Genomic DNA, 27,274 nt, shown 5'->3' with positions numbered 1-27,274 from the left:
AAGTCAATACTTTCAGTGCTTTTACAGTAATTCAAAGACATTTGCAGAGTGGCAGAAAATTTTAGTTGCCCTGTCAGCTGAAGGGCAGAAGAAGGCGACCCTGCCTTCTGTGTCAGCTCTTACACCGTGAATAGGGTCCTTGCCGCTGTATACTTAGGCCTGTGCTTTCCACACTCGTGTGCTTTTTGTTGGTGATCCCGCTGCTTAAACGGGCCTCAGGCATAGTGCTGAAGTGCTCTCTCGTGTTGTTAAGTATGAAAAGCTGATGCTTCTTACAGAGAAAATACACATTAGGCAAGCTTCATCCAGGCGTGAGTGTGAGTGCTGCTCGCCATGAGTTCAATGTTAATCAGTTGACTCTGTATTAAATACGATGCCTTCCTACAGAAAGGTTATGTAACGCATACAGCAAGGTTATGTATTGCTCAGGTGGTGGGAACACTGACCAGCGGCTCTCAGAACGAAACCTGTGTTTCCCCTAGGAGCTGTGTTCACTATTTGCTAATTCAGGGTTTGCAGCAACTTTATAGAATGTAAATAGCAAGAATAATGCGACTCAACTGTTGATATAAGCATTTAGAACAGAGCTTGGCATATGGTACACGCCCTATATGTGGTTACCATTGTTTTCTAAAATTTACATTTCGCTGGTTTGGGAGGAACTTATTTAATCACCTGCTGCCATGCTGGTTGGTTGTATTTCTTCTTGTGCAGATGTCTAGTTAATATGGGGCACATGGGGGTTTGTTATAAGACTGAAGGGTTTGGTGTCAGCAGCTCTGGAGGGGCTGAAGAGGACATTTATGCCGTCTGCGGCGCAGGAGTGGGGAGAGGACCAAGCCTCAGGCCAAGAGCCTTGTAGCCTGTGAGTGTGATACTCACATCATTAATCTTGAACAAAATCCTACATTGATATATTTTTAGAATATAAAATGATGCATTAGACTATAAAATGATGACAGTGATATATCAGGCGAGTGTTTGAGAGCACATTTATTTACTGAGGCAAAAAACCAGCCTGCCTGGTTGGCCGAGGGGTTTCTGACTTGTTGGTGTGTCTGCGAAATCTCTCACAAAGGCTCACATCCTAATCCACGCTTGCGTACACACTGCACCGAGGGCCGCTGTCTCCACAAGAGGAAACGCGTGGGATTGGGATGGTCCCAGGAGTCCGGGCTGTGTGGTAGCAGTGCCCATGTGTGCCCGATTTCTGTCTCAGCCACTGGGGGGGCAAGGATGTGCGCTGTGGTGTGTGGCTAACATGTGCACATTTGAGCCTCAGAGTGAAATGGGAAGCATCCCTGCGGGGTGGGAAACAGTCTTCCTCCTGCTTCCCTCTGGGTGTAACGGGCTTCCTCCTGGCTGTTTGCCAGCAGCTGGGGACCCACTCCCCAGCCTCTGAGAATCAGAGCAGCAGTTCAGTTCCACATGGCGGTGGGGGTGGCCCAGACTCCTGTAAGAGGATCAGGTGATCCTTTCTCTTCCAGGATATTAAAGCATTTGAAGGCCAAGGACCCCGTGCAGCTGAGACTAGAGCACTTGGAGCAGGGCTTCTCCGTCTACGTCAACGGGGCCAATTCGGAGCTGAGGTCGTCACCACGGAGAGCCGTCCACGCCCACATCTCCAGAAGCGCCTCGCAGGCCGAGGGGGCACAGGGTGAGCCCAGGCCCTTCAGTCCAAGCAGCAGTTCCGTTAGCTCATTGGAAGCAGTGGAGCTGCATCGTATGCACGTAATCTTATCAGCACACAACTAGTTTGGGAGAGCCATTTCGTCTTTCTAAGCCTTTGTTTCTTCATCTTTAAAAATTGGACTAACAAGGGTGCCAGACCTTAGGGCGCCAGAGTGCCCTGCCTTGCCTGAGAGGCTAGTGTTCCATGGAGTTACAGGAAGAAGAGCGGAATGAGGCAGAGCTGGGTTGGAACCGTGTTCTGCCACTTTCTAGCTCGGAGGCCTCTGGCAATTGGGTCCTCTCTGACCCTCAGTTTCCTCTTCTGTAAAATGGAAATCGTTATGCCCGCCTTACAGGCTTTCCAGGGAGGTTAAATGGCAAAAGAAATGTTTCTGGCACACAGTAATCTTGATTTGTGTTGTTACCACAGGCACAGTAAAACCCCCAGCCCTTAATAGGCAGTGAGAGTGTGTCCTGAAACCTTCTCTAGAGAGTTATTGCAGTTTATTTTGGAGTTTCGCATGAGCTTCCTAGCCCCCAGGGCAAAGAGGGAAATGGGGTGACTCTCCTAGCTTTCATGGCAAAGGAACCTGGCGAGATGCTGCTGCTTAGGAGAAGCAGGCCTCTCTGAGTCAGGTTTCAGGGAGGGCAGATGATAGGAGTCTCTGTACTGGGGCCGGCCGCCAGCAGTTCCTTCACTCATTCAACACACTCCCCCCTCCCTGCCCTCCCCTTTACACAAATGGTGGTCTGTTGTGCACACTGTCCTGTATCCTGCTTCTACCCCTGGAGAGTGTTCCTTTTGTACAATATATAGACCTGCTCCATTGGGCTGTACATTATTATACATACTAGAGGCCCATTGCACACAATTTGTGAAGGGCCTTGGCCCTGGCCCCTGCCAGCCACAGCTTTGTCTAGAACACATGTGTCAAACACAAGGCCCGCGGGCCAAATCCGTCCCGCCAGGCCTTGCAATGTGGCCCGCACCGCACTGTCATCACTGCACTCCGCTGCGTTTCCATCACAATGACAGTTTATGACTGTTCAGTAAACCATTCGGCCCGCGATTTAGGCTGGATTTTAGATTTTGGCCCCTTCTCTGATTGAGTTCGACACCCCTGGTCTAGAAGGAAGGACGTCTAGAAGGACATCAGTCTAATTAGCATGTTATGCTTTTATTATTATAGACTGCTATTATTCCATTTTTGCTGGGCATTTAGCTTTTCTAATGCTGAGCTGCTACAAACGGTGCTACAGCGGGTGACTTCACATACAGGATAGTGGGCACACTTAAGTGTAAGTTATGAAACTGACATCACTGTGAACTTGCCCCTGTGCCTCACCGATTCTCCTCCCTCGTCTCTGGTGTAGATTACGGACGAAGAACCCTGTTTCGAGAAGCTGAAGAAGCTTTAAGACGCAATTCACGGACAGCCCCCGGCAAAGCCCAGCGTCGCGGATGGCACCAGGTCAAGAGCGTGGCCCCAGTCGCACTTTAGGATAAGGAGTGGGTTATTGAGGGAACAGAAACATAATCACGGCGGGGCGTTCAGAATCTCGGTGGGCAGTGGGTGGCTGGCTGGGCACTCACAGTAGCCTTGCTCTCTCTGCATGTGGCACTGGCCTCTGGAGGGCAGAGGGCCAGGGGCATCTTCCAGCCTCTCTCTTGGCATGCTCTTCCCTGCTGGGCCATCACAGGTCGGACTCACAGCCCTGTCATGATGACTCGTTCATCTAACTGTTTTTTATTGAGCACCTACTATGTGTCAGGCATGGTCTTAGATGCCAGCATGCAGTGGGTAAAAAGACAGCACTCCCCCATAGACCTAAGATGCCACTTTGATTGCCTTGAGGCTGCTGCTGCCAGTAGCTTGCATTTTTGAGTCTTTACTGGTACCAGGTATGGGCTCAGTTCCTGTGTGACTTCTCCCTTTGCCCTCACAGGAGACCTGTAGGTCAGCTTCTTCCTCTTTTTTTTTTTTAATGTATATATATATATTTAAATACATATTATTGATTTTTTACAGAGAGGAAGAGAGAGGGATAGAGAGTTAGAAACATCAATAAGAGAGAATCATCGATCAGCTGTCTCTTGCACACCCCCTACTGGGGATGTGCCCACAACCAAGGTACATGCCCTTAGACCGGAATCGAACCTGGGACCCTTCAGTCCGCAGGCTGATGCTCTATCCACTGAGCCAAACCTGTTTCGGCAGCTTCTTCCTCTTTTAAGGGAGCTGAGGAGATGAATGTTCAGAAAAGTTAGCAAGCTTTCCAAGGCCAGCCACTAAGAAGGGGCTGAATCGAACTCAAACCCAGAGCTTTGGCCTGAGCTCAGTGTTCTTGCCCGTATAGTCCTTATGCCTTACCTTGCAGTTCCTTATACCTGACCAGGGACCTGTTTGTCACAACCCCCACTGCACGTGCACGTCACCTGGGAGTTTTTAAAATACTCAGGCCCCACCCCCAGAGATTCTGACTCATTTGGTCTGAGGTGAGGCATGAGCAATGGTGTGTATATACTTTTTAATCCTGTGCTCGCCAAGATTGGGAAGTACTGCTGATAACATTTGCCTTGAACTGTATGTATGGATCTATGAGTAAATTTGTAGATTTAGCCCATCTCTGCAATAACCCTGTAGGTCTGTAAGTCCTCATTGTGCCACTGAAGAAATTGAGGCTCAGAGTCACACAGCTACTGAGGGAGGAGGGTAAGGTTTCAACCCTGGATCTGTTACTCCATCTCCAGTGGCCCTCTGCTTCTCTGCAGAAACATTGGTGGGGCTCTGACTTAATGGGGGAGGGGGTTCCCGCTAGCCAGCTCTAGTGCCAGGGAACAGGCCTGCAGGGTGCGAGCTGGAGGCCTCCTTTGTTCCGAGCAAGCAACCAATGCTCTCTCGTTAATGAGGTCTTTCTCCACTCCCCACTTCAGACCATCCTTCTGGTTGTTCTGAGAGCCTTCTATTATCAGGAGCCATATTTGCATCCTGACTGTGACTTACTGGCTGCCCCAGAATCTGTGCGATTTAAAAGACTTGGCCTAGGATTAATTAGCATCCCTCCCAGTCTCTCCCTGTGGTCCCACACTTCACAGGGCCTAATCATGGCTAATTTCCTGGCTTCCTGATGCCATGAACACTGTAATTGTCCTTCTGCACTGTATCAGCGAGGTGTCAGCCAGGGCCTAACAATAGAGACCACTCAGGCTCTTTTAATCAGAAATGAATGTGATGCAGGGAATCAAGTGCTTACGAAATCCCTGGGCCAGCAGAGGATGGGCTCTGAGCTGGGCCTCAGGAATGGCACTCAGCATCTTAGCCGGACCTGCCGGAAAAGCTGCTGCCGGGGACACAGTAGGGAAGGTGTGGGGTCAGCATTCGGATGCGTCTCCTTAGCGGTGACCCAGGAAGGAAGAAGCCACAGCCGCTGCCTCAGTGATGCTGTGCTTGCCGGGGCAACGCGGGGAAGACACCTGCGGAGCCAAGGTGGGATGTTGCTGGAAAGCCCATCGCCTCTGTCACAGCTCCCTCGCCTCCACACTGTGCTGGGCACACACAGCCTCCCCTCACTCCGGCTTTCCCTGTCTGTGTGCGGCCATCTCATGGGCTCACCTGTGGCGCATCCAGAACCCCAGCTGAAGGGAGTCAAGACGCAGTGTCTAGCTTTCCTCCTCTACCGAGCAGGAAGGCATTTAGGAGAGAGTGGAATGGCTGCTGGAGTGAACCCACCCCCCTAGCGTTACCGACCAGACCAACTCTGCCCCACCCCGCACAGGGCTCTGGGCCATCCCTCTGAGATATAGGCCCCAGGAAGCACTCAGCAGTTGGGTGGACCAGAAGCCGGGTCATAAAAGCAATCATCCATTAATCTAACAGTTACCGTGGGCGGGGCTCTGGAGTTAAAAATAAAAAATGAAATAAGGCTCTGTTCCTGCCCTGGAAGACCCTGCCGTGAGGACGTGGGAACTGGGAACTGGGAGGAGACACGACCGCTGTCTTCAGACACATGGAGGACCAGCCTGGTGGACTCCAAAGTCAACAACTTCAAGTCTGTGGCCAAACTTGCCCCAGATAACGGTGCTTTTAAACTCACATAGTTTAACAAGACTTAGTCACTTGCTAACTCTTAAAATAAAAAATAAAAAGATCTTACATAATTTTTAAAAATGTATTTTTACTGAATTTAGAGAGAGGAAGGGAGAGGAATGCCTCCTGCATGCCTCTTACGGGTATCGAGCCCACAATCTGGGATGTGCCCTGACTGAGATTGACCCGTGGCCTCCTAGCTCATGGGCTGATGCTCAACCACTGAGCAACACTGGCTGACCCCTCACTGATTAAGAAGCTCTATTCCTGCTTCTCTAGAAAAATGGAAAGATCTGGCCCCCAGGCTGGGCCCCCTCCCATCAGGCAGCCACTGGTGGGAGCCTGGTGAGGGGACAAGCCCGCTGGTTTGCTGCAGTCCCCACTGCTCCCTTAGGGTCCCAGAGCTGAGGCCCAGTAAGTTGGATTTTGTTATCTGCTCTGCTACTATTTCTCTTACGTCTTTCCATTTCCCTGGCTCTTTGGGATATTTGAACCTGTGACCCTTAAGGAGTAGGAAGGAAAGGGCTTTGGAATCAGATTAATTCCTTACTAGCTAAGTGTGACCTCTGAACTCTGGGCTACTCATCAATGAAGCCGCCCAGGGCTGCTGGGAAAGATGTGCTCACAGTGTGCCAGGTGGTCCATCTGCAGGGGTTCTGCTTGTGCCCTTGGCAGCAGGTGACAGTCATGTCCAGAGAAGTGGTTAAAAGTATGGACTCGGCACCCCCATGCCCAGGTTCAAGGCTTTGGCTGCATCACTGACTAGTTGCATGGTCATAGATGAGTTGCTAAACCTCGCGGTACTTGTTTTTAAAGTGTAAGCTGGGTTGATAATGGTTCCTGTCTCACAGGGCTGGTAACGAGGATGGAATGAGCCAGTGTTCGGCGAGCATTTCAAGCAGCGCCCGGCACAGAGGAAGCATCAGTAAAACATGCCTGCCGTAGTCAGTGCAGGGCAGGTGCGGAGGGCCATCCATCCATTCTGTGATCGCTTATGAGCACCTACTAAATTCTGGACACTTGTCGGTACTGTGGTCTTAGCAATGAGTGATGCAGGCCAGGCTGGCTCTCCTGGAGCTTGCTTTTATGGGGTGTGGGTGGAGAGCCAAGGATGAAAAGCCAGTAAGCAAACAAGCATGGGAAAGAGAGGGGACAGTGCAATGGGATGACAGTGTCTGGGGGAAGAGACGCTCGGGAGAGGGTGGCTGCAGAGGCTTCCCGGGGCCTCCCCTGAGCTGACCCCTGAAGATGAGAGGGAGCTGCTCCGGGAAGAGGGCCCAGTGAGGGGCACAGGGGACACTAGGAAGTGGGGTCAGGCTGAAAGGAGGCCGGGTGGCCAGGGCACAGAGGAGGGCAGTGAATGGCCTGGGTGTGCCAATGGCACTGTTCCTGTCTGAGGAAGAGGCTGGCTTGGCTTCCTTTGGGCCGAGGTAGTGAGCGGCGTTAGGAAGCGAGTTCTCCGTGGTAGAGAGTACGTGGGGGCGTGAGATAGAGATGCAGACAGTCTCTACCCTTTTGAACGGCTCCACTGTCCTTGGAGGCAGCCAGGGGTCAAGGTAGCAGTCTCCAATGGCTAGAGGTGGCCAGTTCTCAAAAGCCACCCCCTCAGGAGAGGGACCACAGCCCTGCCCAGTCCTTCAGTTACTCCCATACCAGCAGGAGGGACAGGTTTGGCCACACAGTCATCTTGTGCATTTGCACTGGCTGATCAGGGGGACACAGTGGTCACAGTCTGCGCCCGGCTGGCTCCTCCTCCCCGCTGCATCCCTGCCCTTCCAATCTATTTCCATGCTCCTCTTTCTCAGTGTCTCTCCTAAACCCTTTGAGTCACACATCCCCTTTCTACTGACCAACCCCCAAACCTCCTCGAACAGGACAGATTTTCCTTCTTAGGGTCTTGCCCAACAGCTAGGAAGCACTTTTGGGTAGAGCTGCCTTTGCTGGGAGGGCTGCCTGAGGATCCCTGGACCACCAAGTCACAGAGTCAGTAACTGCTGGCCGAGAGGCTGCCCAGCTCCACCTGCAAACCCTTCTTGGGCCTCTCGGCTCTGGGAAGCAGCCGGGTGAGTGGTGCTGCTCTGCTGGGCCTCCGAGCTGCCACCCGCACTGTGGAGCCGTGGCGGTGATGAATGGGCCCTGGTCGGCACTGTCCTTCCCCCCACCGCTTCTTGGCCTTAGATCTTTCTGCTGCTATCCGAGGATTAAGATTTATGGCTTCCTCGGCCTTGTAATACGTGGGTGGACAGCAGCCTAATCAACAGAGCTGTCGTTTACTAAAATGTTGTCAGATTTGATGAAAGTCATCGGCTCTTAGCATTAAATTGGTAGTGAAGGGATTGGCCTTCCAGCAATTTACTGTGGGGTGGGCTTTCCCCTGAAAGGCCGGGAAAGCAAGTTCATTGCCATTATTACAGCAGCCATGGGAAAGCAAGTTCATTGCCATTATTATAGCAGCCATGTTGCTCCCCGCACGTGTACCTGGCTTCCTGTGTGGCTGGCAACTCAGGCGCCCCCAGGAAAGCTCACAGTGGCCATGTGAAGCCTGGGAGGCCTTTTCCTTTGTTTTCCTTTCTGAGTTTTGAAAACCCCTGCAATGAGGACAATAAATGAAACAGCCCATAAAGCGTCGGCCTTTGCAGTGGCCTTGCATGACACAGAGTGTCGAGGGCTGTTATTTGTAAGAGATCAGACAAATCCAGGAAGAGCATATCAGATGAGGCAGATTTACTCCCACCCCCAAACCTACCTGCCTTTGCCATTGTCTTCAGAACTCTCCTGCCTCTAGAGGGCGCCATTTGAAACTACACAGCCGCACCATCCTGCAGGCCGGCCTTGATCTTTCTTCTAATTGACAGTGAGCTTCAGTGCATACCTCCTAGAATGCTGCTGACATTCACGTGACTCTGAGCATGACGGGCCAGGAGTGGCTGAGGAAGGACACGCTGGCCTCAGGCTGGTAGACTGAAACATGGGTGTTAGGGCTAGGCTTTTAAATTCTGTCCTGGTCTATGATTGCTATTGCAAAGCTCTACCCAAGTCCCAGCCCTGCAAGTGGGCAGGAGAGAGCAGCTGCTTAGCAACGCCCACTGGGGGTAAAGCAGTGTACCAGGCAGGGAGCCAGCCAGGCATCATCCTTGTGAGGCGTGAAGGTGGGAGGCAGGGAGCTGGCGTGCCTGGGGCTGGAACCTGCCAGCCTTGTACTCTTTATGGGGAAAGCCACTCTCCACCTCCCAGGGGTGGCAGAGTTGCCTCCTGGGGCTGAGGTGGGAGCGCCAGCCAGATGGAGGGACTATTTATTCCCCTCTCCGGTACCCACTCAGCATTAGTTTTGTCACATGTTGCTTCATAAACACCTCCTTCTGTGATATGTGCTGTGTGACTCCTCGGGCCAGGGCATTGGTTTTGAGTTTTTTTGTATCTTGACATGTATGCAGTCAGTGCTCAGTAAGGACTTGCTGGTTAAGGGCCTTATGCCTCCTGCAAACCCTTCTCCTCACATCTTGGCAGGAGAGCAGTTGTGCTCAGCTCCTTGGCAGGGAGAGGAGTGCTTCTGGGGAAGGGGGAGGAGAAAGCCTCAGAAGAGAGAAGGGCACGGGAGCGCTTCTCCTAGAATGTGGAAGGTCTTTCTCACGTTTATAATCCAGGTCAGACCAGCAGAGCTGCATGAGTTCCAGCTCTCTACTCGCCAGTGGGAATCCCATTCAGGCACTGCTTGATCCAGGTGCTGAGACAGTGAAGCAGGTCTCTTCTCCATCTTTCACTCTGCTGCTCCCCTGCTGCCCTGTGTGGCACCAAGATGGTCGCCAGCAGCTCCCGCTTACACTGTCACCCTGCTATTCCCCTGACCCAATCACCTAGCCACTGTGGGCCAGCGGGATCTAATGCTCAGATGGGCCAGGCCTGGGTCACATGTTCGCTGGCGACCTGGTCGCTGTTCCATGGGGACACTTGAATTGGGGTCTGGGAGGGGAGGATTTGCCGAAAGGAAACCAGGGTGCTTTTACCAGAAGACTGGGGAACATGCTGGACAGGCGGAAACAACAGCACCACCCAAAGCCTCTTTAGCCTCCCGCCACCTAAACGTCTGTGTGCATGGAATCGCCTGGGGTCTTGTCAGAATGAGATTCTGTTCCCAGCTCTGAGATGGGGTCTGAAATTGGACATTTCTCAAATCCCCGGGGGAGGCCAGTGCTGGCGAAGTATAATAGCAAGGCCTGGTCCAAGCCCTTCCTCTCCAGGTAGAGAGAGGAGCAGCGACCCAGGGCGGGGCCTGGCTGTGCCTCTGGATGGGCCTGTGCCAGTAGGCTTCCCGCATGCCTGCCTCCCCTTCCTCCTCCTCTCTTGCACGGGTTCCGCATTTGGACACTTACTGAGTGGTTCCTGGGAAGGAGGGAGGAGCACACTGTCTTTGAAGGTGTCATGGAAAATCCATCTCTGATGAGATTCAAGGCTTTTACAGCTTCATCCTGGCCCTAGGCAGAAAAGCCCAGCTTACCCATCCCGTGGAGTGCTTACCCTCCACGGCCCCGCTGCAGACGCTAGGAAATGCTCTGAGAGTGAGTTTGCAAAGCCCGGGAGCAGCGAGGCCGTACTGGGAGCCTGAGCCCCTATCGGTGAGGCTGCAGCAGAGTGGAGAGCATGGTTCTAGAAACAGATGGTGCGTTGCCGGGTGACGGGACCTCCTGTAGGAGGGAAGTGTCCCCGGGCAACCTCCACGCCTCCCACCTCCCTGTTCTTGGGCAGGTGGCACCCGCATGCCTTTTTCAGGCCCTGTACTCTCGCTAAAATATTTTTCTTTAACGATCCATAGCTCAGTCCCTGTTTCTTCTTCTGAGTGTTGGTCTCGGGGGATTGTTTAATTTCCCTCTGTCCTCCAAAGGCCCCTGCAAAGCACAGGCTGGGCATGTTTATTCTCTGTGTCCCGTGTGGTCAGCTGGGGTCCGAAAAGATTAAATGTAAGATTCTAGAAACAGACAATTCCTAATTTTAAACCGTGCAGTGCTCTGAGGAGCAAGATGAAATCTCATGCTGTCCGGCTCCATCTTCTCGGATGTGAATCATCCTTTGGTCCGGCACCTCATCCTGTGACTGGCTGGCTGCCTCTTAGTCGCTTAGCCACCTCAGTGACAGAGGTACCACCGTGCTTGTGTTCCAGTGACCCTTATTTCATGCCATAATTCCCATAACTTTTATTACAGTATATTGTCACAATTGTTCTATTTTATTACTGGTTATTGTTAAGCCCTCACTGTTCCTAATTTACTTTAGTATAAATGGAACGTTACCATAGACGTGTCTGCACAGACTAACACAATGCTCAGCGCTCTCCGCAGTTGCAGGCGTCGCTGGGTTCTTGGAGCTTCTCCCCTGTGAGAAGTTTAGCTTGGCGGTTTGGAGCTGGGGTCGGTCAGCAAACACCAGCTCTTGAGCCAAATCTGACTGTAGCCTGTTTTTGCAAATAAAGTGTGTTTGAGATACAGCTATGCCAATTTGTTAGGCATCATCCACGGTGGCTTTCAAGCTTTAATGCGACAGTTGAACACTGTGACAGAGACCACTGTCAAAGCCTAAGAGATTTACTTTTAAAAGGAGACATTGCTCAGCATGGAGCAGTACTGCTGAGATTCAAATCTAGGCTCTGGTCCCCCAGCTGTGGCTTAAAGACCCGTGCCTTGGTTTCCCTCTTGGGTTACCGTGGGGGAGGGGCACATTACAGGCCCTGAGAAATCTTGCAAAATGCCCAAGGTTTCCTAGACATTTGATCACAAAGCTGTTAGATAAGTTTAACATCCAAAATTCTGTGGCTAAGTTATTTCAAGCTAAAAAGTTACTAAAAATGTCTCCTGAACCCACTTTGGGCGATAGGAACCAGTAAAAACTTTTGAGCAGAGGGGGCTGCAGCTGTCTGGTGGCCCGGGGACCTGCTGGGCCAGCGCAGGAGCACAGGCACCCCTGCAGCCAGCCCCCAGCGCTCGCCCCAGGGGCATCCAGATGTCTGTACTGCCTCATCCAAAATGCTCTGAATTCTTGTGTGTAGAAATCCGTGCAGATCAGAACAGAAGCTGGTTCGCGGCTCCATATCGAACCTCCTCTGGACTATTCTGAAGCTTCTGAGCCACCTGGGGACACGACTGTCACTGCAAAGGATGCTTCCGGGGGTCACCCACAGGTAGGAGTGCCCTCTGCTCAGTGCTTTGGCAGCTGTCGGGACACTTCTGTTACTATTCCTTCCTTCCTGGAAGAGTCCTTTTCTACCAAATGACCAATGACCTTGTTTCTCTACCCCAGCCATAGAAATGGAATTTTACAGTAAGCAAAATTGTGGACTTTCTTGCCTTTAACACCTACCTCCCACAACACACGCACACGCACACGCACACCACAAGCACTCACTTGCTTTTGCATCAACCGGCTGGTTTATAGCCGAGTTCGTCTGTTACAGCCCCAGCCCCAGCACGTGTCACAGAACTCGTACGTGCCCTTCAAGCAAGAGGCATGGTAGTTCCCGCTTCTCCTTTGACCATTTGGTACCTCCTGTTACAAGAACATGTATTCCCTCCTTTGCAAGCTCCCAAGCTCCCTGAAACACGGCAGCCTGTCCCTCACAAGCGATTAAGCCCCATTAGCATTCTGGTGCGCGCGTGCTCGGAATCAGCAGTGCCCTGCTCCGCCAGCCCGGGATTTTCTCCTCTCTGAGTGCTTGATTGTATCTCTCTTTCCTTTCCTCCCCCCATGAGGGGCGCTCCGGAGGCTCCACAGTCAGTTTCCCCACGGAGTTATTCTCCTGCTAAGTCAGAGTAAAATGGCAGCGCCAGTTTTCAGCAAAGGCAGAAGCCATAAAGCTGCATCTGGACAGGGAAAGAAAAAAGAGCGCGTGGCTCAGTTACTCAGCCACCTCCCGCTGCTCGCAGCGCGGCCTGGAATGGAGCAGAGGGAATGCACGTCTGCGTGTGCTTTTCCCCTGACCCTCGCTGCTGAGACACGCCGCCGTTCACCCTCCGCACACCCCTGTGAACTTGTTTCTGGGCTCTGAGGGCACAGCCGGCGTGCTGCAGACATGCCCTGTTGGCCGCCACCCCGTTCACTTGCCTCCTACTTTCCAAGGTGTGAATTACTCGCTGACATTTAAGAATCAGGAAATTCCATGTCTAAGTCTTAAGCTGGGGCTTCCCTTGGAAAATCGCAAGATTTGGGAGCCACAATCTTACGCACCAGCAATGACCAGGCAGAGGAGCACCAATCCCATGTGCGCAGTCCTCACCACAGGGCCTGGCACTGAGGGTAAAACGGCCAGCAGGTGTATCACACGCCAGGGGCTGACGTGATGGGGCTTATCCTGGGGAAGCTGGGCTGGGGCTTCGCCTTGATGAGGTCACACGCGAGCAGAGGCCTCGTGGAAGCCCAGCAGTGAGCCGTTTGGAGAAGAGCACTCCAGGCGCAAAGCCAGGGGCCAGTGTGCCGGGAGCCGAGTGACAGGGGGCGAGGTCGGTGAGGACCCAAGATAGCCAAGGCTCAGACCACATAGGACTTCGGGAGCTGCGGTGAGGACCAGGCTTCTACTCTGAGTCGGGGGTGGGGAAGCCATCATAGGGAGTTCTGTTTGCAGTTTAGCAACTCCTGTGAAAGGAGGCCCCTCTCTCTAGAATAGGGGTGTCGAACTCAATCAGAGAAGGGGCCAAAATCTAAAATCCAGCCTAAATCGCGGGCCGAATGGTTTACTGAACAGTCATAAACTGTCATTGTGATGGAAACGCAGCGGAGTGCAGTGATGACAGCGCGGTGTGGGCCACATTGCAAGGCCTGGCGGGACGGATTTTGCCCGTGGGCCTTGTGTTTGACACATGTGCTCTAGAGAGTTCCACCAAAGGGGCAGGTCTTAGTCATGTTGCAGTGGGTGGTAAGGCTCCATTTAAATGATGTTGGTTTCGTTTAAGTAATAAGAATGAAACTAAATGTATAAATATTTCTATTATTGAGACACTTTCCCCCTGATAATGCATGATCAATATAAAAATTCAAATGATAAAAAGAAAATAAAAGTCCTTTCATAATCTCACTGCCCCGAGATCATTACTGTGAACAGGTAGGTATGCAGCCATGCGGACTGAAAACTGCACGTGTCAGAGGAGGCTGTTTCTGGAATGTGCCGGTCCCGGCCCATCCCCCTGAGAGATGCCGTTCCCCTGGATGAGTTCTCGGCCCTGAGAGCAGGACAGGCGGCAGGAAGGCATGCTCTTCTGGAATCCTTCTCTGAGTTTTCCCAGGCAGATCCTCCAGTGGGGTGACTTAGATCTTTGTCCACAGTTGCAATTTAGTGTTTTCAAGCCGTTGTGACTTACTGATACCTACAGACAACTTAAAGACCTGTCACCACCCATGTGCCACCAGCAGGTCTGCCACGGCCCATGACGTAGACTGCGTGGCATGACGGCTCACCCCCCAGTTGGTAGTAGGAAGATTTAGGCAGTTGTGCCATTCATTGTTGACGAAGCATCCCCAGTGAAGCAGCCCACCCGCCTTGTCCCCATCGGGGCTCCGGGCGGTCCCTTCAGTATGCATTCATTTCAATGGTGAGACTTGAAAATATGAGGGAGCATTTTTAAGGCAGTTCCATTGTTTGGGTATTTTTTTTCCTTTGCTTTTTATTGTTATTTTTCATACTATTTGATAATCCCACGGTTTTTACTCAATGCGTATGGCCATCTTTCTGTACTGGTCCCCACGCAGCTCAGGGCACCGTTTTGGAGTTTGAATCCTGGTCCTAGTGGCTTGTTCCCCAGTAAAGCAGGGGTGTGTTTGGTCAGATCAGCTGAGGGAGTAAGAGCAGAGAACGGCTTAGTGAGGAGAGAGATGGAGGGCCCTGCAGGTCTTGAGGGACACAGGTTGCTCTTACCATACCCGGTTCTCTCTGCTTGTCCCTAGGATTCCACACCTCCTGCCAGCACCGCAGCCTGTGATGCTGGCTTCTCCCTTCAGAGCACTCATGGACATTCTGACCTGCCAAGCAGTACGGACAAAGCAAGGATCCTCTTAACTATCCAGGATGTAATGGTAAGACGCTTTCCTGCATTCTAACCATGAGGGGCCAGAGGATGGGCCCCCGAGAGATCATCTTTTATACTTGGGAAAACTACAGGTAGCAACAGGATTTGGCTTTAATACAAAAACTCTGGCCAACACAACAGAAGATTTAAGACAATACACGAGAGACTTAGTGGCATTTTTATTTATTTATTTTGCTTTTCATATAAAATATAGATTTTTAAAAATTTTCTTTTCCACTTACAGCTTCTATTCAGTATTATTTTGCATTAGTTTTAAGTGTGCAGCATAGTGGCTGGACGATCATATACTTGACAAAGTGTTCCCCCTGATATTTCCAGCACCCACCTGGCACCATACGTAGTTATTGCAACTTCATTGACTGTATTCCCTCTGCTGTAGGCTATATCCCTGTGACTCTTGTAACTATCAATTTATACTTCTTAATCTCTTCAATTTCTTCATCCAGCCTCTCAACCCCCCTTCTACAGTGCTATAGCCTTATTTGTTTATTTTTGTTGTTGTTGCCTTTGCTTGAGGAGATATATCAGAAACAATATTCCTAAGAGAAATAATGATGTTATTAAAAAATAATAATAACCTGGCCAGTGTTCTAAGCGGTTAGAGCATTGGCCTAAGGATACAAAAGGTCCTGGATTCCATTCCCTGTCAAGGGCACACACCTGGGTTGTAGGTTCAATCCTCAACTCCCCGCTTAGGCACGTGTGGGAGGCAAATTGATGTGTCTCTCTCATATTGATGTTTCTCTCTCTCTCTGTCTCTGCCCTCTCCTTATTTTCATTCCTCCCTTTCACTCTCTCTTTAAAAAAATCAATGGAAAAAATATCCTCAGGTGAGGATTAACCAAAATAAAGAAATAATCCTAGTAAAGACTCACATTAAATGAGCACTTACTAAGTGCCGAGCACTGCGTTGAGTACGTAACATCCATCACTACGTTACCCTGTGACTTAAGTACTAGGTATTTTCATTCCATTTTATAGTTCGAGGGAACAGAGGAGTAGAGAAATGATGTTGCTCGCCCAGGCCTCAGAGAAGCCCAGACTGGAAACCCAGGCCCCGGGACTTCTGTTCCTTGGGATTAACAAGCTGGGAATGGCAGTGACCTGGTTTTGCTTCTGAAAATGCCCAGCTCGCCACAGGGGCACGATCTGTGGTAAATATTGTTGATATTCTGCCTGGGAGCGAGGTGTTCAGAGGGGGTCACCTGTCAGTTATGCTTAAGTGTTTTAAACAATGACCGAGAAGACCCCTCCTCTGCCAAGTCTCTCCCCTGTGACCTCGTTGCTGGGAATGTTGATGAAAACGTTTTTCAAAAATGAAATTCAATGTGGAAATAACCAGATTAGCCCAAATTGAGGGGCAATCTGCAGAAAATGGGCCTGAAGTCTTCAAATCTATCGGTGGCAGGAGTGACAGGAAGGCTGTTCTGGACTAAAGGCGGGTACAGAGACGTCGCAGTTACGCCATGGGAAGCCCTGGGAGGAGAATTGCTGTAAATTTAAGGACAGTTTGGGGAAATTCAGAGAAATTGAAAATTAACTGCATTATGTTATAAATAATATTGTAGTGTTGTCCAGTCTCCCAAATTCGGTAATTCTGCTGTGGTTATGTGAGAGAAGGCTCTTGTTCTCAGGAGACACATGCCGGAGTGCGCAGGCATGAGCGGTCATGCTGTCCACACTAGTGCATAAGTGGGCCAGAGGAAGGAACAGGTTACTCCATTGAGGAGGAGGAAGGGAGAAGGGAGAAAGGGAGAAATGGGGCCAAATGCTAACATTGGGTGACTGTAGGTGAAGGGGTTTTGGGTATTATACTGTTCTGATCAATTGTCTATTTTAAATTTTTTCAAAATAAAAACTTTTTTTAAAGCTTCATTAGAGCTAAGCATCAGCAAAGGAAGAAGTAGAGAAAAGTCAAGAAGGAGAGCTAGTTTAGAAAAGCTGAGTGGGATTGTATCCATGCCAGTTTCCTGATTGTGCTATTGTGCTGTGGTCATGCAGATGTTACCATGGGGAAGCTGGCTGCGGTGTGCGTGAGATCTGTGTGTATTGTTTCTTACAAATGGTGCGTGAAATACATAGCCAGCTCAAAATAAAAAATAGTAAAAAGAAACAAGTAAATAAAATAAGCCTAGATGCCCAGGTCCTACCACTCAGAGATCCTGATTCTCAGCCTGGGTGTGGGCTCAGGGATTGTATCTTGTGTTAAACACCCCACAGGACGATAATTTGTAGAAATATTTGCGGTAGTTCAAGGAAAAGATAGGGCTGTGGACCTCAAAGCTTCAAATGCACAAGAATCACTAAGGGCATTGGTTTAAAAGGCATATTTTAGGTCTAATTTTGAAGCTACCAGAATTTGTACTTTTTAACCAAAGAACCCCCAGTGATTCTGAACCAGAGGCCTGATGAGTCGAGTCCAGCTCAGTGGAAGCAGTTTGGAGATAATTTGGACTTTCTGGCTTGGATTTGGGGCTAGAGAAGAGATTTAAAAATTCAGAGTTAAAATCTCATCTACACCATACATATCAAGGTAAAAATAAAGTGAAAAAACGAAACAACAAAAATCCACCAAGGTTTACAAAAGCGAGGAGCAATGGGATGGGTTCTGCCCTTGTCAGCAGATTCATGTCCTGCACTTCTGGCAACTTGGGTGGGAGGGGGCACTTAAAAGAATGGAAATGAAAGTTACAAAAGCATAATAGCTCTAAGACAGCATCTCCTGCATTACAGATCAATTTCTACCCAGATATTGATCATTAGTGTCAAGCAAAGACTGAATTATATGCAACATACTCTTTTAAGAAAGCAAGGAAGTATTAATATCTTTTAAAAATATTTTCATGGAAAATTATTTTATTTAGGTTTTGACTATTTAAAAATGTTAATTTTAGATAAATAGAAAATTAATTTTGTATAATTGATTAAATAAAAAATGAATATGAACCCTTCATATTCTTACTCACTTTGGTTACATGAAAAATATATTTCAACTTGAAAAGACAATCCTAAGAAAACAAAAGTGTAGGAGAGGGTTCTTACTACTTATAACTTGAAAAAATTATGCTCAAATTCAAGATAAGGATAGAAACACAGGAATGGACGAGTGTGTGACCAAATGGGGAGAGCTTGGACCCGTGCCTGCCAGGACCAGGCCTCAGCTCACAGTGTGCAGACTGGCCTGGGGTTGTGCTGTGGTTGTGATTATTACTGCTTTATTTTGAATCAAAAACTTACTCTGCGCAGGCTCCCTCCTGTTAGCCCTGGTCCGCCCTATTCTCTGATGGTGACTCTGAGACTCACATCGCTGGGTTACGTCTTCTGAAGATGTTGGAGCGTGTAACTCCTGTGTTAGGAAGTAAAAGGAACAGGTGCCTGAGACTCGCAAGCCTGGAGCTTTTCCATAAACTCTGTGGGGCCTTGCTAAGTCACTCTCGGAGGCCCTGTTGCCTCCCCTTCGGCAAGAAGGGGTGTATTAGGTACTTCCTGTCAGCTCTGAAATTGTAAATCCTAGCTTGAGTTTATAGGCAATCTATTTCTGATTATAAAATCCATAGGGATTACCATGGGGAAGCTGGCTGCGGCGTGCCCAGGTCCTACCTACGTTCTACTCATCCAAGGCTCCTGTGGCTCATTTATAAATTACATATTTGGGGTTTGAAATATCCTCTCTCTACCCTAGATCTAAGCTTCATTTTGGCAGAGATGTGTGTTGTCTCTCTGCTTGCTCTGTCTCTAGTCCTTGGAAAAGTGTTTGGCATAGATTTAGTTTGCTAATAAATCTTTATTAGGCAAGCGGATTGAATAATTGGCTGAGTGAATCAATGAGTGAGGTGTGGTACAGATGTTGATTCAGCACCCTGGGCAGCCCACACAAGCTGCGTTCAGTCATCACATCACTGAGTCATAATTACGGTGACAGTATTTCCAAACTGTGAATCAGGAAACATAATCTGACAAATAATTGTTTTGCTGCTTGAGGTAGAAGAATCGGTTTGAGAAATGGAGTTTGGATCCTGAAATATTGGGATCACTGGCATGTGGTGCCAATTAAAATGGATATTTTCAGTGACATGAGCAAGGTCGGCGGGATGACAAGCACAGCCCTTGGCGTAGAGTGCTGGGGATGCCGGAAAGAGTCTTGACACAGCTCTGCTGACTGTCATTGTGGGGAAACGGGCACAGTGGTATGAGGCTTTCTAGTTTTAAGAGAAGCCATGTAACTGGGTTTCTTTGTGTTCAATTTCTCCCCCTTTTTTAAAAAGTTGGTAACAAATTCATAATTTTCTGTGGACCAGAGGTAGAAAATGGCCAGAGTTGGCTCTCAGACCATCAGCTTGAAACTCCTGGTTCCATGAAAGCCTTGTTGGTTCCCGGCAAGAGGAGGAGGTCTTCCTCCTTCCCGGTGGCACTTTATTAGCCCCTCTGTCCCCAGGGCCATCAAGGGCGTGGTGCCCTCAGTGCACCCAGAGATGCCCAGTTGCACAGCTCAGATTAAAGGACAGCCTGGCTGATGGCAGGGGAGTGCTCTGGGCAGGAGAGCCAGACAGCACAAGGAATAATTCAGTGATGCGCATGAATGATTCATGTGGAATGATGCTGAACAAGCACTAACTGCCCATGAAAGGCAGGACCGGAGGCAGAGATGTGGTGATCCTTTCACCCAATAGAGCATTTCTGTGAGTGAAGCTATCGGGTGGTATCTGACTTACTACAGCATCTTTTTTATCCTAATAAAAATAAAGCATGACCTGTGAATCAATATTGGAATAAGTAATGTCTTTTACATTGGCTACATGGAATACCTTAGGTACTTTTACATTATTTTTCATAGTTTTGTATAATATCTAATACATGAGTGCTTTCACATTAGAAAAGATTCAAACAACTCAGAAATAAACTGAGTAAAATGTGAATAGCTCTCTCCACTTATCCAGTCAAACTGTGCCCAGCTTTTGATTGAGCACATGTACTTGTTTATTTCGTTTTTGTTTTTAACATGTTTTTATTGATTTCAGAGAGAGAAAGGGAGATAGAGAGAAAGAGATAGAAATATCAGTGATGAGAGAGAATCATCAGTTGGCTGCCTTCTGCAAGCCCCACTCTGAGGAACAAGCCCACAACCCAGGCTTGTGCTCTGACCGGGAATCAAACCACTGAGCCACTCAGGCCGGACTGCTTTTTAAATTTATTTTGTCATTCATTCATTCACTTCTTATTTTCTATTTCAGTTCATTTCTACTTTCATCTTGATTCTTTCTGTAAACTTTTTGGTTTAATTTATTACTCTGTTTCTATCCCACTCACACTACACATCCTGGTTTCGTAAGTTAAATGTTTAATTTACTTATATTCAGTCTTGTTTTCTAATATATCAGCGTTAAGGTTATACATTTTCCTCTGAACACTGCTTTGTTCTTATCCCATAAATTTGCTATTTATATAGTGTTTTCATTATCATTTGTTTCTAATTAGTTTGTGATTTTAGATTTTTTCCCCTCTGTTTTAAAAGAGTTTTTTTTTTTACAAATGTTCTAAGTAAATAGTTTTTTTTAAATCTATTTTTGTTTTATTTTGTGTTAATTTCTAGTTTTACTACATTATGATCAGAGAATGGCTTGTTTGGTTTCAGAGAATGTTTTTTGGACATTTCTGAGGGTTTTTTTTGTGGTCTACCAGATCATTTTTATAAATGTTTTATGGTATTTTGAGAGAATAATAATTCTCTTTTTGGTACAAATTCTCAATCTATCTATTAAACAAGTTATTCATTGAATTATTTACTGTGATGATTCTTAAAGTATGGTCCCAGACTACCCATATCAGAATCATTTGGGCTGCTTATTAAAAAGTAGGGGCCTGGTGCACAAAATTCATGTACTGGGGGGGTGGTCCCTTAGCCCAGCCTGCCCCCTCTCACATACTGGGAACCCTCAGGAGATGTCTACTGATGACTTAGGCCTGCTCCCCATGGAGAGTGGGCCTAAGCTGCAGTCTGGCCTTCCATTGTCGGAGGTGACCTATGATCAGAAGGCTGATCACCCTGCTGCTGCAGCCACTGCCAAGTCACCGCAGCCACCAAGGTGTTTTCATCATCACAGACTCCATTCCCTTCACCATTAAAAAATGACAACTTTCGCTGAAACCGGTTTGGCTCAGCAGTAGAGCGTCGGTCTATGGACTGAAAGGTCCCAGGTTCGATTCCGGTCAAGGGCATGTACATTGGTTGCGGGCACATCCTCTGTGCAAGAGGCAGCTGTTCGATGTTTCTTTCTCATCGACGTTTCTAGCTCTCTTATCTCTCTCCCTTCCTCTCTGTAAAAAATCAATAAAATATATATTTTTTTAAATAAATAAATAAAAGATGACAACTTTCTTTAGGCATTTTCAAGATGTGTCTTTAATAGGATATGACATTTCCTTTCTTTTCTCTTTTCTTTTCTTTTCTTTTCTCTTCTCTTCTCTTCTTTTCTTTTTTTCTTTTCTTTTCTTTTCTTTTCTATCCTCACATAAGGATATGTTTCCATTGATTGTTGAACAATGTGGAAGGGAAAGGGAAAGAGAGAGAGAAACATCAAAATGAGAGGAACACTTTGATTGGTTGCCTCCTGCATGAGCCCTGACCTGGGCCCCAGCCAGAGAGGAGCCTGCAACCTGGTATATGCCCTTGATCAGAATCAAACCCGGACCCTGCAGTCGGCATGCCTAGGCATTATCCAGTGAGCCAAACTGGCTAAGGCAGGATATGACATTTCTTAGCCCTCCAGCAGTGGACCTTCATTCCCCGCCACCCCACCCCCCACCCCCAGGAAATTGGTGGGATAACCCTAGATCACTTTTTTGGATTCTTATGCCCAAGTTACTAAGAATATTACCAGTGGCATACAGGGAGCTTAGCCAATGAGGGTCAGAAAAGGTGTTTCCTCTGTAGTTTACACTGATCACCGGCTCCACCCCTGCCAAGGCCTATAGCCTCAGGCCCCCAGCTCCCTCCGATAGCCAGCTCTGCCCCTTCCCGGGGCTTTAGGCCTGGGCAGGATCCCCCTCGGCTCCGATTGAAGGCTCGGCCTGCCCAGGAGTTCCCTGGCTCTGGCCCTTCCCAGGTTGCTCAGGACCTACACGGGGCCTACCTTGGAGTGACCTGGGTGCCGCCGAGAAAGTTTTCGGGACCCAGGAGCTGGGAGCCTACATATGCAAATTAACCACCATCTTTGTTAGGTTAATTTGCATGCTCACTCTGATTGGCTGTGGGTGTAGTGGAGGTACGGTTGATTTACATGTTTGTCTATTATTAGGTATGATGATGTGAATTCTCATACTCCTCTCAAAGACACAGAATTGGATCTGGAATGCTTGGATTCTGCATTTCTTATAAAACTTCTGGGAAGTTCAAATGCTCATTAGCAAACTGCAATAGATCCTACTTAATTTTTCTCTGTTTAATCCAGTTGATTTCTGTGAACTTGTCAATTTTCCCTTATATTTCTTTGTTTCTGCTTTATATATTTAAAATCTCCATCATATATTTAAAATTTCTAATAGATAGTGCCTTTTATTCATATGAATATATCAGTGTCATTATCTTTCTCCCATTTAAAATAGTAGATGGGCCATTTCAATATGAAGGCTTGTGTCTTTCTTTAGCACTGGAAAACAATAATGTTATTGTTATTGTTATTATTATTATTGCTTGATGCCAAGTGTGTGAATTCATGCATGGGTAGGTCCCTTGGCCTGGCCAGCGATTGAGAGGGCCAGCCTGCTGCGGAGAGGGACCGTGGGAGAATGGCCTCAGCAGCAAACTAACCAACGGCTAATTCTACGAGGAAGTAGGGCTCCTTCCTCCCTCCTGTCTGGATCCGGGGTGCGGGTGAACCAGATTCGGAGTTGTCAGAGCCCCAGCAGCAAGGTCTGGGTCAGTGCATGTCATAGCTACCGGCCAGTAGTCCAGTCGTTCTGATCATTTCAGTCATTTGGTTGTAACGGTTGCTTAGGCTTTTATATAGAGAGAGATTATTGTCTTCCATGTGTCTGTTCTGTCCTCTGGAGCTTCTGGTGGGCAAATGTTGGCCCAGATCTGTCTTTGCAAGGGACTTAATTTTTCTTTCAAACTTCCTTTTTGTGTTTTTGTACTGTGTTTTTATAAAATTGTTTGGCTTGATTTTGATTGAGCAGTTGTTTCTTTTTCATGGGTGACAGGTCCTCTTAAATCTCTCCAGGGATATGAATTTCCTATGTTGTAAAGTATTCCTCTATACTGTTAACTCTCTTTCTTTGGGTTCTTTTATTCATTTGGTGGCTGTCATTCAGGGTGTTGATTTTTCCTAAATGTGTGCTCATTCCTGAGAATCCCACTTCCTCCACTCATTCTGTTGGATGTCACCCACCCCTGGTGATTGTGGAGTCGGGGCATAACACGCTCCTGGAAGCTGTGCACCTTATCTTCCCTCCAGGGTCTGGGAGCTCCTACTCTGCCTTTGGGATGGTGATCTCCTGTGGGGGGCATTGTCCTGCCTTCTGGCTCAGCACCCACACTGCAGGCTTCCATCAGTACTTCATGCACCCGGGAGCCAGCAGCCTTAAAAGTAGCTCCGATGGATGCCCTGTGATCTCCGTCTGTCTTTCAGGAATTCCTCAGGATTTCCAGTCTGCCAACAGCATTCTTTATTATTTGGTCTCTATCCCTCCATCCCCATTCCATTTCCTATGGCCAATCCCAGCTCTGGACAGGGAGGTGAGGCACCGGGGCAGCCTCAGTGTGCTGAGCCCATGCCCTTGTTCTTACATCACGCCGCTGCCTAAGACAAGGATGTGTTTTCTTCATAGTGATGGGATGTTAGAGACTGCTCCAAGGTACTTCATAAATAAATTTAGCCTTAAATGAAAAAGTTAGGGCTCAGCCACTTTATTTATGGAATGTGTGATCTAGGAGCCACCAGGCGTGAGGCATTGGCTGGTAAGCCCTTGGTTGGGTTCTTGATGCTCGTTAGGTCTAGTAATAATTAATGTCGTTTTCTAATACTTTTTTAAATCGAATTTATTTAAACAATACAACAAAATTTAAGCAACAATATAGTTGCCGTTGTTTTCTACTACTTGTGCCCAACGCTCAGGAAGCATTTTAATCCCTCTGTTGTAAAATTCTTGTGATTTTGATGCAAAAAATTCGGTCAATGCATTTTTGAGGCATTCTTCATTATTAAATTTTTTTCCAAGAAGAAAGTTTTGCAAAGAACGAAACAAATGGTAATCGGAAGGGGCAATATCAGGAGAATATGCAGGTTGAGGGAGAACTTCCCATTCCAACTGGCGCAGTTTTTCAGCAGTGATTCTTGCAGTATGCGGTCGTGCGTTATCATGGTGAAGAATTACGCCCTTCCGATTAATCAGTGCGGGCTCTTTTTCTCTTAAAGCTTGGGCTCACCTTTCCAATTGGGCACTATACACTGCACTTGTAATGGTTTGGTTAGATGGTAAAAGTTCATAATGAAGAATTCCTTTAAAATTCCACCAAACACACAACATCACTTTTTTCGCATGCAAGTCAGGTTTTGGCGTGGGCTGCGGAGCCTCATTTTTGTCCAACCATTGAGGCCGCCTTTTCAGATTAACATACAGCACCCATTCTTCAGCTCCGGTAACAATTTGCTCTAAAAACGGCAAACGGTTTTGACGAGAGAGGAGCGAACTGCAAATTGTGACTCTTTGATTACAGTTGTTGTCGGTCAACTCATGAGGAACCCATTTTCCAAACTTTTGGACTTTGCCAAGTGCACGCAATTGATTGGAAATTGTTTTTTTGTGAACAATTTAAAGTTGTCGCAAGCTCTTGTTGGGTAATTTGAGGATTTTGCACCAAAAGAGCTTGAAGAGCTTCTTGATCAACATTGGACACACGGCCTCGACCACTCTTGTCATCTAACGAAAAATTTCCCTCGTGAAATTTCTCAAACCAACGCTGGCATTTTCTGGTGCTAACTGCATCTTGACCAAGAGCACTACAGATGTTTTTTGCAGCCTCACTTGCTTTTCTTCCTAATTGGAACTCGTAAAGCATGCAGTGCCGAATATGCTCTTCATCCGCCATCTTCTTAGCCCTAGTTTTGCAACAAAAACCAAACCAAACACAAACTTTTTCAAGCAAAACTTGTTAATTGCACTTCACACGTTCTGTAGATACCACGTGTTTGAAGGTTATGTCAATACAAGTCAACGCCAAGCAAGATTTTAAACGAATGTTTAAAAACGACATTAATTATTACTAGACCCGATACTTGTAATTTCTTCCAGAATGGCTGTCTTTGTTGCCAGATTATAAATTCCATGAGAACAAGGACTCTATCTGTCTGGTTCATTACTCTGTCCAAGTACTTAGCAGTCAGACCTGCTAATAGGGACAGAGACATTCAGCAATAAACATTTGTTGCATAATGAATGAATGAAAAGGAGAACAAGTTAGTCTGCACCCCCTAAATGCAGGGTGAAAATCCTTTCTGGGCCAGGCAGGTTAATATAAATGAGTAAAACGGCTCATATAAGGCAATAGGGATTATTGCAACTAACAGTGCATGCCGGGCTAAAGGCATTCAGATCCCAATTTCATAAAACTGCCAACTAAATGCGAGACATCACTGGGGGTTGGCAGGGAGGAGGGGTGTTGGCTGCAGGCCAGTGATGGCTCCCCAGGGACTGCTGCTTCCTCTTGGGACAAAGTACCCGCTGCGCTTCATGCTCTAAACATTTGATCTTCTTGTGGGCAAAGTCAATGGGACCTGAGAAACAGAGAAGAAATGCTGTCATCTCACTTCTAAACTTGCTCTGAAAACCAGACCTCTGTAAGAGGAGCAATCCCGAAACACTGATTCATGGCTGTTATATCATTGTGTCCCTTCAACAGCCTGTCAGCTTGTCAGGCCCATTCCCACTGTGGAGGTGGGGGCTTGAGCTCAGAGACTTGCTTGGGGACACAGAGCATGTGATGTGGGCCCAGAACCCAGGCCCTGAGCTTACAACTAGCTGTCCCCTTTCTTTCTTTCTTTCTTTCTTTCTTTCTTTCTTTCTTTCTTTCTTCCTTCCTTCCTTCCTTCCTTCCTTCCTTCCTTCCTTCCTTCCTTCCTTCCTTCCTTCCTTCCTTCCTTCCTTTCTTTGTTTCTTTTCTTTTTTTTAATATATTTTATTGATTTTTTACAGAGAGGAAGGGAGAGGGATAGAAAGTCAGAAACATTGATGAGAGAGAAACATCGATTAGCTGCCTCCTGCACACTGCTCACTGGGGATGTGCCTTCAATCAAGGTACATGCCCTTGACCGGAATCCAACCCGGGACTCTTCAGTCCACAGGCCAACGCTCTATCCACCAAGCCAAACCGGTTTGAGTTAGCTGTCCCCTTTCTGAGAGTAGTTAGAGGGTTAATGCTTCATCTTCTAACACTTAACCCACATTTAAACATGATTAATGGCCTCAAGACAGCTTTGTGTCCAAAGCTGTTACCGCCAAGTTTCATCAGTTCCATGCAAGTCCTGAACCGTTAGTCACTGGGCCCTGACTTTCCTCTTGCTCAGAGACCGTTTGCTTCCAGCATGCAGGTGCCAGGAAAGGAATAAATGTGGGCAGGTGGCAAGGAACCTGGGTTTGGAGTGGGACACTTATTCATCCAAACCGGCTCCACTATTGCTAGTCCTGTGACCTTGGGCTGCACTTAGGGCCCTGGGCCTATAAGGAAAGGACACGCTGGGGTGGTGAACAGCTGCTGAGGGATAAGGTGTGGAGAGGGCATAGCTTGGTAATTGATGGCTGCTGCTGTGGGTGTTATAGTTATTATCACTGTTATTGAAAACAGCGTTAAGGTTGCCCAGGTTCGCTCTCTCCCTGGCCCAGCAGAACGAGGCAGGTCAAGCCGGATCAAACTGGCCAGCAAACCCTGCTGCATTTCAGTCAGTGACCGGCCCCCAGCACCTTCCCTGGCCTCCTCCTTTTGCCTCCTCCCTGGCCTCCTCCCTGGCTCTCCAGGGGGCCAGCTTGTGTGCAGTCCCATCGTCCACTCCCTCCAGCACGTTTCCGGCCTGGACTCCTTGCAGAGGGCTTTCTGTTGAAAGGGCTTTAACTATTTTAAACACTAAACATTGAAACTGCACATAACAAGGCTGTAAAGCATAGCTATAAAGTTACTTTTCACAGAGAAATTTCTGGATGTCGGCTTCAAAGCAACTGGTGGCGGCTCCAGCCTGGGGTTCCTTTGAAGTCTCGGCAAGTGAGCTTTCGAAGCCTCCACCCAGGTCCCCATCTTTCCAGAGGGAAGGGCTGGCGCGCCTTCTCCAGGGAGCGCTGCTCCTCAGTGCATCCCCCTCCACCGCACGGGCCTTGTAAGGGCAGAGGTTCCTAAGGGTTGCTCATCCGCTGTGAGCAAACGTGTTATTTTCTTTTGCGAAGAAGATGCCAGCCATGCAGAAT

The 27,274-nt window shown here is 48.1% G+C and overlaps 1 protein-coding gene across 6 annotated transcripts in view; it reads left to right on the top strand.

The window, feature by feature from the left end:
- Positions 1-27,274, top strand: part of LOC118704856 (katanin interacting protein) — a 187,453-nt gene that overhangs the window by 72,422 nt on the left and 87,757 nt on the right. For 3 of the 6 annotated variants that reach the window (XM_045572527.1, XM_045572526.1, XM_045572524.1), the window contains 4 exons: positions 1,488-1,657; positions 3,046-3,143; positions 11,797-11,928; positions 14,682-14,810. In XM_045572527.1, coding sequence (XP_045428483.1) covers positions 1,488-1,657; positions 3,046-3,143; positions 11,797-11,928; positions 14,682-14,810 — 529 coding nt within the window. The remainder of the gene's footprint in view (positions 1-1,487; positions 1,658-3,045; positions 3,144-11,796; positions 11,929-14,681; positions 14,811-27,274) is intronic. The other 3 variants (XM_045572525.1, XM_045572528.1, XM_045572529.1) reach the window with 3 other exon arrangements.

The sequence above is a fragment of the Pipistrellus kuhlii genome, unplaced genomic scaffold (genome assembly GCF_014108245.1).
Source record: "Pipistrellus kuhlii isolate mPipKuh1 unplaced genomic scaffold, mPipKuh1.p scaffold_m20_p_48, whole genome shotgun sequence".
NCBI lineage: Eukaryota > Metazoa > Chordata > Mammalia > Chiroptera > Vespertilionidae > Pipistrellus > Pipistrellus kuhlii.
The sequence above is the reverse complement of the archived record's forward strand: the minus strand, read 5'-3'. Positions and strand labels throughout refer to the sequence as shown.